This window comes from Protobothrops mucrosquamatus, unplaced genomic scaffold (genome assembly GCF_001527695.2).
Source record: "Protobothrops mucrosquamatus isolate PMUCROS unplaced genomic scaffold, P.Mucros_1.0 scaffold4281, whole genome shotgun sequence".
NCBI classification, from domain to species: domain Eukaryota; kingdom Metazoa; phylum Chordata; class Lepidosauria; order Squamata; family Viperidae; genus Protobothrops; species Protobothrops mucrosquamatus.
Window position 1 is genome coordinate 1,218 of NW_015390197.1, and position 13,697 is coordinate 14,914.

Consider the following 13,697-nt stretch of genomic DNA (forward strand, 5'->3'; position numbering starts at 1 on the left):
AAGTCGGAGGGAGCTGCTGTTGCATGAGACATTCTGTCCCTTTGCCAGACTTTGGGCAGATTGGGGGGGGATGAAAAGAGGGGGAAAACCCCCCCCCTTTTAAAAGGCCCTCCTAATAACTCCTCCCCGTGTTCCCTCTGTGTCCAGTTCTGGTGAAATAATTAGAATAATTAGAGAGTTTCATTTAGTGGTGACGGCACCAAGTGAGACTAACTGGGAGACGGTGAGTTCTTCTTTTTTTTTTTAAGAAAATTTTATTGTTTTTCTAATTTTACATTTAAATATTTGAAAAGCACGTGGCGGCTGAGTTGGTCAATAATTCAGTAACATACAAATATCTTTAGTACAGATCTCAAACTATTACATTAAATATTTCCTCTCTTTTCCCTTTGGTATTTAATGTCTCATATTTAAATTAATGCAATTCTTGTTATACCGATTAAATAAAAAAACTTTTCCCCTCCTTTTTGCAGTACCAGTGGACACTCCCAGCATAAGGAGGGAGGAGAGAAGAGGGGATCAACTTTCTTCTGAATTAGGACCGACTCTCAGGTGGAGCCCTTCAAACCCTTCCAGCATGCTGGAACCAGGATGTATTTTGGGCCTTGCTCTTCAGGTGCCTCATTTCATGCAGTCGCCCAAGAATGTGGAGACCCTTGATTGATGGGAAAGAAGTCCCCATATTACGGCGGATGGTTTCTGAGCAAAGGAGTGAAAGGAGCGAAAGTGAATAGTGAAATTGAAAAGGGAGGGGTCTTACACCCAAACTTCTTCTGGGCTTCCCAGATGCCTTCAAGAGCTGGCCATCTTTGAGAGCCTATAAAGGAGACTATTTAAAGCAGCCACATCCATCCCAGCCCCCGTGGGCCACATGCAGCCTTGGATAGCTAGTAAAGCGGTCCTGCAGAAGTTTTAATGCTACAATAAAAATATAAAGGAAGTTATTTATATACATTAAGTATATTATATATTTTATATGTGGCCGAAGACAATTTCTCCTCACTCCGTGCAGCCCAGGCAAGCCAAAAGATCGGACATGGCTGCTTTAAAGCATTTTGTGAGAATTCAATTAGTATTTGAGTGTCTTCCACCGATTCAAAAGTTTTAGAACTGTATTTATTTCTTAGACACCTAAACAACTTTAGGCAGCTCACAAAAGTAGACAAACTACGAAGAACACAAAAACCCCATGACAAAAACTAAAAACGTGGGCCCTCCATCTTCCTTTTAGGAACCCCAACACCGATCTGCAGGATGGTGGAAGGCGCTAAGCACGCAGATTCAGTGTTCACCGCATCAAACATTGTTGCGCTCCCAGGTCCCCTACAAAGACGGGTCTTCCCCTTGAAGATGCAACAAAAACGTTTTTCATCCAGAGGGAGATCACTTGGGATTTCTGACCTAGAACATAGAACTTTGAATCATTGGGCTGGAAGGGACCTCAGAGATCTTCTAATCCAGACGTCACCAATCTTTCTTGGCGGACCGGAGGAAAAGGGAGAGGGAAGCATTTTATGCGCGCACACATACGTGCACGCACACAGGGCTGTGAGCATGCACACAATGCAAACGGCATTGCGTGATACTCGCTAGCCCTGCCCCATTCTTATGCACAGCACCGTTTTTGCGCCCCGAGGCGTGGCGTCAGCCCGTTTTCATGCCCTGAGGTGTGGCAGCATCCCATTTTCACGCCCTGAAGTGCAGTGTTGGCTCATTTTCGCACCCCAAGGCGCGGCAGCGGCCCGTTTTTGCACCGCAAGGCATAACATCTTGCTTTCGCGCCCCATGGCCGCAGCACTAGCGCGAGTGGCGGTTTGTTCACGCACACATTGGCCAGCCTGTCCCGCAGCCCGGTGGCCAGCAGCCCACGGCCCACTATCGGGCTGTGGCCCACAGGTTGGGGACCCCTGTTTTAGTCCACCGCTCAGGTCAAGGCAAGAGACCTTGTGTCATTCTGGTCAAATGATTGTCGAGTCTATTTTTCAAAATCCCCACTGATGGAGCTCTCACTCCAGGAGGAAAACTATCCCATTGATTTATTGTTCTCGCTGCCAGAAAATTTCTCCTTCCTTCTAAGTTGGATCTCTCTCTAACAAGATTCCACCCCTTGTTTCTTCTCCTGCCCTCTGGGGATTTGGAGAAGGAATGGATCCCCTCTTCTCTGTGAACCCCACAAGTGCTGGAAGATAGTTATCCCCCTAAACCTTCTCTTCCATAGGCTGGTCACGCTTAGCTCCCTCAACCCTTCATCATAGGATTTAGCCTCCAGGCCCTTTATCATCTTTGTCGTTGCTCTCTGCACACTTTCTAGGCCTATACCATTCTAGAAAAAAATGGCTGTCCAATCTCTTCTTTTTCTAAGTAAATATTTACTTATGTAGAAAACATTTTCTGAATTTATTTAATCGTATTTATATAGCCACTCATCTCACATAAGGGAGACTCTGGGTGGTATACACCATTTAATTGAAAAAGAGAGAGCAATAAATCCATGAAAAACAATAAAATTACTGGGCAGAAGAGACACCCCAGGAAGTCACTTCAGAAGGTGTGAGGGCAGTTTTGAGTTTTGCATTCTGCTTCCCAGAATGACTCACATTATTACACCTGTATTGACTCGGGTTTCATTTTTCAGCTGAGGTTTCTGACAGGAAGAAATGCAACCCAGGGGAAAACTCTGCTGTTCTCGATAACAGGGCTTTTCAACCAGTGGTACGGGTACCACCTGTGGTACATTGGGACCTGGCAGGTGGTACGCGAACATCCTAGAAAAATAGCAGGGGAGGGGAATGAGCTGAACCGGTGGCAGCACTGCACAAGCCTGAGCGAGAGATGGCTGGAGCTGCAGGGCTGTCAGGGCTCAGCGGAAGCGCCAGGATCAGCAACAGGCTCCAGGTGGAGCTTGGCTCTGATCCTGGTGCTTCTGCTGAGCCCAGAAGAAGCACCAATCAGCTGGAATGTTGCAGCATCTCCAGGCTCTTGTATTTACATTCAGATGCTTGGCAACTGATTCATATTTATGACGGTCACCGTGTCCCAGGGTCATGTGAAGTGACCAAAACCTGCTGCAACCACCCAGCAGACGGGGGGAATAAAAACCAAACACCCCCTCACCCCACCCCCGCTGCCAATCCTCAACAGAAATGCTCACAACAATGGAAACCTCACACAGGAGGAAGAGCGCCGCCAGGTGGGCAGGCAGGTGTCTTGCTCGGCTGTGGCTTGGGGGGCACTTTTTTCAGTGCCATTGTAACTTCGAACAGTCACTAAGTGAACTGTTATAAGTTGAGGACTACATGTACTTTATCACTTTTTCCTTTTTTTTTTTTTTGGTCATCAAGTTTTTGACACCTTGCTAGGCGACTGATGGTACTCGGATGTTGCCATATCCTAAAAGTGGTACATTGGGTGACAATGGGTGAAAAGCCCTGCTCTATAAAATACGACTCCCTGTCAAGTCCTCAAAAAAATACATTATTTCCCTATGCCTATTCCTGAGTCTGTAAAGGCCTGCCATTCTGTTGGGAGGGGGGATACCTTGGGTGACATGGTTCCGACTTGACATTGGGGATTCTTTGCACTGTCTTCCCACTATGCCCTCCCCCCCAGGAGAAGGAATGTATCACCTTTATCTAGCATAAGGTTTGCGCTTGGAGCCAAAAACGAAAGCGAGAGAGACCTTGAAAGGGCTTGCCTAAGAAGTCAGTTATCAAAACATGCCATCTGTGGACTGGCTGGAATTCAAACAGACTCTGGGATCCTGTGAAGAGAAATATTGAATGTTGCTTTTAATATACTGCTTGCACGGTTTTTTCCTCAGACCTCGCCTTGTTTTCTCTGCTGTCACTGGCCCAGGGCTAGGCAACCTTGGCTCTTTTATGACTTGTGGACTTCAGCATGGCTGGCTCAGGAATTCTGGGAGTTGAAGTCCACGAGTCATAAAAGAGCCAAGGTTGCCTAGCCCTGCCCTAGCCCCTAATAAACGTTCCTTTTGAGACAATGCCTGTTTCAAGAGTTCTGCTTTCTTCGGAGGCTGAGCTGAGGTGGGTCTTTACACTCCCCCCCCCTTTCCCAATTTACCCAATTCCTTCCTCAATATCATTCCATATAAGGAACCTCCTTCCTTTCTTCCTTGCCAGGGCCTCTAAATTTTCTGAGAAATACTTACCTAAGGAGAAACTATCCTACATGTGCTCTCTCTCTCTCTCTTTTTCTTCCAGAGCCATCTTTCTGTCTGGCTCTCCTCTTCAATAAATTGCAACCTTCTTTCTAAAGCAGTGGCCATGTTGTTTATTCGCTGCTTGGACTGAACCATGATGAAGACTTTTCTTCCAACAAGATAAACAAGCGAAGACGTAAATCTTTTATAATTGCAATTATCCAGTTTGAGTAACAGTTCACCTGGTAGATAAGGCTATACCCTTAGTGAGCAGGATGTTACAAATCATGCCACAGACAAGGAAGGGAAGATAAGACAGGAACAAAGGACGCTTTTTGATCTAATAATTGGAGGGTTTGGTCATTGTAATGGTTGCCTATCGGGTGGGCCTATCAATTGGGCTCACTTTTGGAAGGATGTGGCGTGATGCACGGGGCAGGGTATAAAAACCTATGCAAAAATTGATTCAGGTGTGGACTCTGGGATTAGCCATTACCAAGAGTTCCTCCAGCTTTTGCAAAAGCTTTAATAAAACTTGCTTTGTTTTCCAACACCCTTGAAGTTGAATGTTTATTCCTCACAGAAGTTACAACGGCTCTGAAAAAAAGTAACTTACACCCTTTTTCATGCTTACGACCGTGGCAGCATCCCCATGGTCATCAGATCAGTATTCAGATACTTAGCAACTGATTCAGATTTATGACGGTCGCAGCGTCCCAGGGTCACGTGATCCCCTTTTGCGACCTTCTGACAAGCAAATTCAATGGGAGAAGCCAGATGCACTTAACAACTGTGTTACTGATTTAACAACTTCAGCGATTTGCTGAACAAGTGTGACAAGAAAGGTCGTAAAGTGGGGCAAAACTCACTTAACAACTGCCTTGCTTAGCAACAGAAATTTTGGACTCAATTGTGGTCATAAATTGAGGACTGCCTATATATTGAGAGCCAGTTAGCAACAGTATGTACGTGTATGTATATGTATGTGTATGTGTATATGTGTGTATATAGCTATACAGGCAGTCCTCGACTTATGACCACAGTTGAGCCCAAAATTTCCATTGTTAAGTGAGACATTGGTTAAGTGAGCTTTGCCCCATTTTACAACCTTTCTTGCCAGAATTGTTAAGTTAATCACCGTAGTTGATAAGTTAGTAACGTAATAAGTGAATCTGGCTTCCCTATTGATTTTGCTTGTTAAAATTTTTCAAAAGGTGACCACATGACCTTGGGACACAGCAACAGTCATAAGTATGAGCCAGTTGCCCAGCATTCTGAATTTTGATCACGTGATCATGGGGATCCTGCAAAGGTCATAAGTGTGAAAAACGCTCATGTCACTTTTTTCAGAGAGAGAGAGAGAGAGAGAGAGAGAGAGAGAGAAGTGGTGGGATTCAAATATGTGAACAAGTGGCTCTCTGTGTGGGTGCTGCATCCAGTTTTGGCCACCAAAAAAGATGTTGAGACTCCAGAAAGAGTGCAGAGAAGACCAACAAAGATGATTAGGGGACTGGAGGCTAAAACATATAAGGAATGGCTGCTGGAATTGGGTATGTCTAGTTTAATGAAGAGAAGGACGAGGGGCGACATGATAGCAGTCTTCCAATATCTCAGAGGTTGCCCCAAAGAAGAGGGAGTCAAGCTATTCTCCAAAACACCTGAAGGCAGGACAAGAAACAATGGATGGAAACTAATCAAGGAGAGAAGCAACCTAGAACTAAGGAGAAACTTCCTGACAATTAGAACAATTAATCAGTGGAACAACCTGCCTCCAGAAATTGTGGATGCTGCAGCACTGGAAGTTTTTAAAAAGAGACTGGACAGCCATTTGTCTGAAATGGTATAGGGTTTCCTACCTGAGCAGGGGGTTGGACTAGATGACCTCCAAAGTCCCTTCCAACATTATTATTATCATTATCATCATTATTATCATTATTATTATATCTGAGAGGGAGCGACACGGAGAGAGGGAGAGAGAAAGAGAACAAGAGAAAAGGTGAATAAGAATTGAAAAAGAAACATAAAAGGTTAGGCACATTAATTCACGAATCATAAGCATTTCCTCTGAATCTTGCTTATTCAATTTTCTGATAATTCAGGGGGATTTATTAGCAGACAGAAGTGAATTTCCACTGCCTTCTTGTGATAAATTTCAGAATATGACTCAGTCTAGCCGGCAGTCCAGTTTCTCCTGTTGGCCTCCCATCCTGTCTGACACCCCCGCTTAGCTTTTTGAGATGGACCGAAATAATCTGTGTGATGCTACGTAGCCAGGTCCTTTTGTAAAAGGGGATAAAGCCCTGTTGACAAAGAACACATCACAGCTGATTGCTACCAAGAAGGGTTGGTTTAATCCTTCCAAAATCGCATGACAATTATTTTGACATGTGGTTTTTGACTATTGCACGGCTAATTTTAATTTGAATGCTTTTCTTTTAGTAACAATTGGAAACGGTGCTGTTCATTTTTAGCTCTCTCTAAAAGGTTTTTTTTTGGGGGGGGGGACACCAAAAGGGGTTGGGAATTGCATTCCCCCTTGCAAGGAATCAGTCTAAAGGATCCCCTGTGGGAGGTTCAGAAATGAGGATTAAAAAAACTAGCTGACAGTTTTTAACCACAAGAGCTTGCACATAATAACGACACTAACTGCTCATGCCTGTGCAGGTGCGTTCCCACAAAAGGGAACCTGTGAGCCAGGCAAACCTAACAGAGAAACTCAGGAAGGGCCAAAGCAAATAGGGAACTAGGCAAAGGGTGGGGAGAAATATAAACATGGGTGGAGGATTCACATGGGTGAGTTAGGCGTTCTGGCTAGGGTGTAAACCTTGTGATTCTTGTCAAATGGGGTTGCCAGGGAGGGACTTCGGCTTTGGGCCTAGTGAATAAAATCATGCTGAAATCTCTTTTTGGCTGTGCCAACTTGCTAGCCAGCCAGCCGCTCTTGCAAGAACGTATTTTTCAATAAACTGCTTGCTGTCAACTCTACCATGAGCCTGGCTGCAGCCATCTTTCTCTTCATTCTAGATTGCCACACCAGAGGGAGGGAGGGAGGGAGGGAGGGAGGGAGGGGGGCTTGCCCAGGTGCTTCACTAGTCATAATAATCTTCTGTCCCATGGGAACCAAGGTCATCTGCTGCTCCCGCAATCAGGGACTGGGCGCTGTATTAGAAAGCCCGCCAAATGAATATTATGATTATGATTAATAATAATAAAGTTGGAAGGGACCTTGGAGGTCATCTAGTCCAACCTCCCCACTCAGGCAGGAAACCTATGCTTCATCCCGAGCAAAGATCACTTGAGGTTTCTCACCTGGAACATAGATTCATAGGGCTGGGAGGGACCTCAGAGGTCCTCTAGTCCATCCCTCTGCTCAAAGCAGGAGACCTTACACCATCCCAGTCAAATGGTTGTCCAGTTTATTTTTGAAAACCTCCAGTGATGCAGCACTCACAACTCCAGGAGGGAAAACCATACCATTGACTAATTGTTCTCACTGTCAGACAATTTCTCCTTACTTCTAGGCTAGATCTCTCTTTAACAAGCTTCCACCCCCTTATTTCTTCTCCTGCCCTCTGGGCCTTTGGAGAAATAGTGGATCCCCTCTTCTCTGTGACAGCCCCTCAAGCACTGGAACAAAGAGAAATCGGATCGATCTGGGCTAACCCTAATTAACGCTATCTCGCTTTTGTACACTATTAACGCTTGTGCAGGGAAACGCCATTTACCTTAAACAAAAGGAGTCACGTACCTGGATGCAAATGAAATGATGACACCTAACGAATTGATGGCACATGATTATTGTTTAGCCCAGGGGTAGGCAACCTTGGCTCTTTTATGACTCGTGGACTTCAACTCCCAGAATTCCTGAGCCAGCATGGCTCAGCATGGAAACCTCTCCCTTTCCCCTCAGCGTGGCTGGCTCAGGAATTCTGGGAGTTGAAGTCCACGAGTCATTAAAAGAGCCAAGGTTGCCTACCCCTGGTTTAGCCATTTAAAAGCCAATCATACTACTCCCTTGTCCCCTTGCTGTCTCGTGCCGTTGCAATTGGGCAGGACCAGGGGTCTTCAAACTCGGTCCTTTTATGACTGGTGGGCTTCAACTCCCAGAATTCCTCAGCCAGCGTGCCTGGCTGAGGAATTCTGGGAGTTGAAGTCCATGAGTCATAAAAGGGCCCAATTTGAAGACCCCCTGCCTTACAGGAAGATAGTTATCACGTTCCTTCTCTAATCTTTCTCTTCCATAGGCTGGACCTACTTAGCTTCCTCAACCTTTCATCATAGGATTTATTCGCTCCTCTCTGCAGGCTTTCCAGGGTCTCAGCATCTTTTTTGTACTCCTGGTGAGCAGAATTGTGCCCAGTGTGCCAGGTATGGCCTCACTTCTACAGGATAAAGCGGTGCTGTGGCTTCTCCTGACCTTGTTGTTAGCTCTTTGTTGATGCAGCCCAGGACTGCCCTGGCTTTTTTTGGCAGCTCCACCGGATCCCCGGCTGCGCGGGACTCTGCGGGGTCTCCCCTCCCCCTCGTCTGCGCCCCTCCCCCCCCAGGGTCAGAGAACACTCCCGCTTTTCCCAACCCCCCCTCCCCATTTCTGCCCCTCTCCCCCCCCCAAGAGGCGGAATGCCTGGAAGGGGATTTCCTGATGGAACTTTCGCTTTCCTTTCGCAGCCTGTCCGACCGGTTGCGCCTGGAGGTCTGCCTAGCAACAATGACGACACGGTCGTACCTTTTTTTTCTACTGGTTGAGATTGGCCAATCGCCAGCTTTCGCTCTGCTTTGTGGCGTTGTTGATCGCGCCAAGCGCGTTTTCCCTCTGCCTGCGACCTCAGGAGAGCGGAGCGCAGGTTGAGGATCGCGGCCAGGATGGCTCTGCGCTCTCTGTCTCTGCCGCTCCTGGTGTTGGTGGGGGTCGCCCTGCGGGAGAGCTGCCTCGGTGAGTCCCTTTGGGGGCGTCGCGGGTTCCCCCCCCCTTTTTTTTTCTGCTGGTGGGAATCCATCCAGGGAATATCTCTCTCTGTCTCTCTCTCCCTTCTTCCCCCAAAAGATTATTCCCAGGGAGAGAATTCTGATTCGGTCCTCTTTCTAGTCCGTTCCCCCTCCCCCTCGGGCCACTCTGAGAAGGGATCCCAAAGCGTGGAAGGGACTCTGCTGCTGCCTCCCCCCCCCGCAGGAGAACCCCTTTGCGGACAGGACAAGGGGGGCCCCTCCAGATCTCAGTCAAGTCTACCTGGGCGCCCCCGAGCGCAGTTCTTTCCCTCCCCCGAAGTGGAGGTTGTGGGAAAGCGGCGTTTGCACGGGATCAGGTCAGTTCCCAAACTTCCTGGCTGCCTTCGCACAACCCCTCCGCCTGGCTCCTCTTTCCTGCCTTTGGCGGGGCTCGGGGGCTCTTTGGGGCTTCTGGTGCTGGGAGGAGCCGGACTGGGTTCCGTGTATTGGCCGAGGCGGAGACTGGTGCAATGGAGCGGTCGGGGTAAGGCTGCCGTGTGAATGCAGCAGGGCAAGAGTGTACAGAGAAGCGCTCCTTGAATGATCTTCCTAAAGATCCCTCCTTCTTATAATAATAATAATAAAGTTGGAAGGGACCTCGGAGGTCATCTAGTCCAACCTCCTGCTCAGGCAGGAAACCCTATACCATTTCGGACAAATGGCTGTCCAGTTTCTTCTTTAAAACTTCCAGTGTTGGAGCATTCACCGCTTCTGGAGGCAGGTTGTTCCACTGGTTAATTGTTCTAACTGTCAGGAAGTTTCTCCTTAGTTCTAAGTTGCTTCTCTCCTTGATCAGTTTCCACCCGTTGCTTCTTGTCCTGCCTTCAGGCGCTTTGGAAAATAGCCTGACTCCCTCTTCTTTGTGGCAGCCCTTGATTGTCACTTTCTCCTCGATCTTGCTCCCCCCACCCAGCCCCCCTTCCTAAACCCCAGTATTATCCCCTGGGCTTTTTTTCTAGGACAGGCAGGATTCCTCCTTCCATTTCCAGAAGCCACCAACCTGGGACAGTTTGCACAATTAAAAATATTTAAAATTTATTATTCTTTGTAATTAGAAGGGTTGTTGGGGTGTTCCTAGCTGTTTGTTCAGAGAAGCTATCAATGAAGTTTCTTAGCACGGGAGAGTTTGCAGAATCAGAAATATTTAAAGTTTACTCTTATTCTTTAGTCATCAGATCGGAGGTCTTAGGGTGTCCCTAGTTGTTCCTCAGAGAAACTCTCAATGCAGCAGCTTTTCCAAAGGCATTTCCAAAACTGTCAGGATCTGAAGGATCAGAGAGTCTGGGCTGGAGGCAGGAGGAGAGAAGCCCCTCTGGATGGAGAGCCTGAAATGAAGGGCTTGCTTGGACACAGACAGGCCCAAACTGACCAGCCCTTCCTGACCTAAGGAGGATTTGTGATTGTGAGGACACCCAACCTGCATTACATTCATACGTTTCTCCTCTCAGGCAGACTTCAGACTCCCTCACTGCTCAGCCCCACGAGGGGAAGAAGCGGGTTCAGGATCACGGAGGGTCCAATCCCCCCTCCTTCTGTCGGAGAAAAGCCCTGATTCCTTTGGATCCTGAAATCTCCCCAGAGCAGGAAGTGGATCTGGGGATCCCTCTCCCCAAAAGCTCTGAGAAGCATCTGTGGTTGTGGGGAGGAGCAGGAAGAAGGAGGCCGAGGGAAGGGCTGGGAGACCAGACTGGAGGGAGTGGGCAGTGGGACTATTTATTTATCTGGGCTTTGGAGGTCCTGCCTTTTTCTGTGCAGACCCAGATTGTGCCCAAACAAGTGCTGTGAATGTTCCTGAAAATCTTTGGTGCCCTGAAAGAATTTCTGATCTGAAGATTTTTCAGAACGGACCCCAACAGTCTTCTAGCTTAACTGATTTCCCAGGAGTATCTTTTTTTTTTTTTTATTCTTTTAACCCACGTACAGCCTGTTGTTCTCCTGTTCATTGGGTAGCCCTGGAGTCTCTTCCGTGTTTGTATTTTGACAATGAAAACTAAATAGTGACTTAATGTAATTTTTTTTATCATTGTTACTAAAATTTGGCATAGTTTATGTCTTGTGACATAGTTTATGTCTTATGATTTCAGGAAGGGCTGAAAAAACTTTGATGCTCCTCAGTCAGGAGTTTGCATTGTAGTGTAAGGTTATTTCAAGTGTCCTCTGGCATAAAAAAAATCTGAGACTCTATATCAGGGCTTTTCAACCTTTTCACCCATTGTACCACTTTTAGGATATGGCAATATCCAAGTACCACCAGTCGCCTAGCAAGGTGTCAAAAATATGATGACCAAAAAAAAAAAAAAGGAAAAAAGTGATAAAGTACAGGTAGCCCTCGACTTACAACAGTTCGCTTAGTGACTGTTCAAAGTTACAATGGCACTGAAAAAAGTGCCCCCCCCAAGCCACAGCCGAGCAAGACACCTGCCTGCCTACCCGGGTTTTCATTGTTGTGAGTATTTCTGTTGAGGATTGGCAGTGGGGGTGGGGTGGGGGGTGTTTGGTTTTTATCCCCCCCCCGTCTGCTTGGTGGTTGCAGCAGGTTTTGGTCACTTCACATGACCCTGGGACACTGTGACCGTCATAAATATGAATCAGTTGCCAAGCATCTGAATGTAAATCACAAGACCCTGGAGATGCTGCAACATTCCAGCTGATCGGCGCTTCTTCTGGGCTCAGCAGAAGCACCAGGATCAGCGCTGAGCTCCAGCTGGAGCCTGGAGCTGATCCTGGCGCTTCCGCTGAGCCCTGATAGCCCTGCAGCTCCAGCCATCAGGCTGTCTAGATTTGCCATAGCTTTCCTCCCCAGGAGCAAGCATCTTTTAATTTCTTGGCTGCAGTCCCCATCTGAGGTGATCTTGGAACTTCATTGGTTACCAAGTAACAAATTAAAAGGGAGGAATGAAGGGAATTTAGAGAAATCAAAGCAAAGCTGTTTTGCTTCTGTATACTATGCTTGTGCAGAAACCTCCATTAGCCCAAGGCGAGAAGAGCACGTACAGAGAGATAAGAGAAAGTGACACAGGTGTGGTAGTGTTGAAAGTTGATTGGTTAAAATAACACTATAAAAGAAAGTTTTGTGAAAACAAGGGGTGTGGCTTTCCTTTTTCATGCTGCTGCCTGCATGTGGAGGAAATACACCCAGCTGCTTCTCTAAGCTGATTAAAGAGCTGTTTGTGGAAGCCTCCATCTGAGTTTCTTGATTGGATCATATAGAGCAGGGGTCTTCAAACTCGGCCCTTTTATGACTCATGGACTTCAACTCCCAGAATTCCTCAGCCAGGCATGTCCCCCCCCCCATAATTATATTTAGAGATGAAGCAATTCTTTTGGCCAGATCAATAAAAAGGTTCTTTGCTACCGAGGGAATCTCAATGGTGGTTTCCAATTCATCGTAAAAAGAGTGAAAAACTTGAAAATGTTTCTGGGACGGTGGTATAATAGTGTCAACTTGAACATATATCTGCGTACGGGGATCTGCTCTGGTTCCATTGATAGCTAGTCCAGTGGTTCTCAACCTGTGGGTCGGGACCCCATTTGGGGTTGATCGACCATTTCATGGGGGTCGCCAAGCAAGGCTGTCTGCCATTTTTTTGTCCGCCATTTTTTTGTCTGCCATTTTTTCCCCTTTTCCGGCGGATGCCTTACCTCCCTTGGGCTGGGCCAGCTGGTGGTCGGCCTGCTCCGTCTCTGCCGCTTGCCAGCTACGCCTCGGCTGGCGCAGGGGGCGGAACCACGCATGCACGGCGCTCCCGGGCAGGGAAAGTCCTCGACTTACGACCGGTTGGGTAGTCCTCGACTTACGACCGGTTTAGTCCTCGACTTACGACCGGTTTAGTCCTCGACTTACGACCGGTTGGGGTCGCGGCATTAAAAAGGTTGAGAACCACTGAGCTAGTCCAAATGATGCTGAGAAGTCTGCTGGTCTGGTTATCTCGAAGCACACGGGTTGCAGGAATCACCATTGCACTGGGAAGTACTGATTCCTTTAATTACATTGAACTTTTCTTTGATTGTGCCAGATTGGGTTACCCCGGTATACCACTTTACAGTGTTCCAGCTCAGACACGGTGGAAGACTCTAGCCATGGTAGGATGTACAGACATATTTGGTGTTAAACGGGTAGGCCTGTCTCTGCCCTAGCGCTCCACACTAAGTTGATTATAGCCAATAGCTTTACATACATCAAAGCAGACACTGGCACTACCCATAAGTCTCTTGTCATTCTTTTGCAAGAGGTATTGTCTGTGTGTCCTTCCATATGCCCAGATTTGAAGTTGTTGGTAGGGCTTTACTATATTGACAGGATCATAACAAGTGACCCTATCCCCCGTTTTGCAAGTGGAATACGTAGTTTTGTTATTATTATTATTATTATTATTATTAATTGCATTTATATCCCGCCCTTCTCCTTTCGGACTCAGGGCGGCTGACAGATTAGATAAAAAGCTAACATAAATACATATTACACCTAATTAAAAATTTAATTAAAACGAAATATTTGAAAGTGTCCAATTAAAAGTAATTAAAACCCCTATAAAATCCCCTAGGCCAGTCC

At 46.9% G+C, this 13,697-nt stretch overlaps 1 protein-coding gene across 1 annotated transcript in view; it reads left to right on the forward strand.

The window, feature by feature from the left end:
* Nucleotides 1–8,965: 8,965 nt before the first annotated feature.
* Nucleotides 8,966–13,697, forward strand: part of LOC107298793 (major histocompatibility complex class I-related gene protein-like) — a 22,868-nt gene continuing 18,136 nt past the window's right edge. Inside the window, exon 1 of the mRNA XM_015828157.1 lies at nt 8,966–9,092. Coding sequence (XP_015683643.1) covers nt 9,023–9,092 — 70 coding nt within the window. The 5' untranslated portion in view covers nt 8,966–9,022. The remainder of the gene's footprint in view (nt 9,093–13,697) is intronic.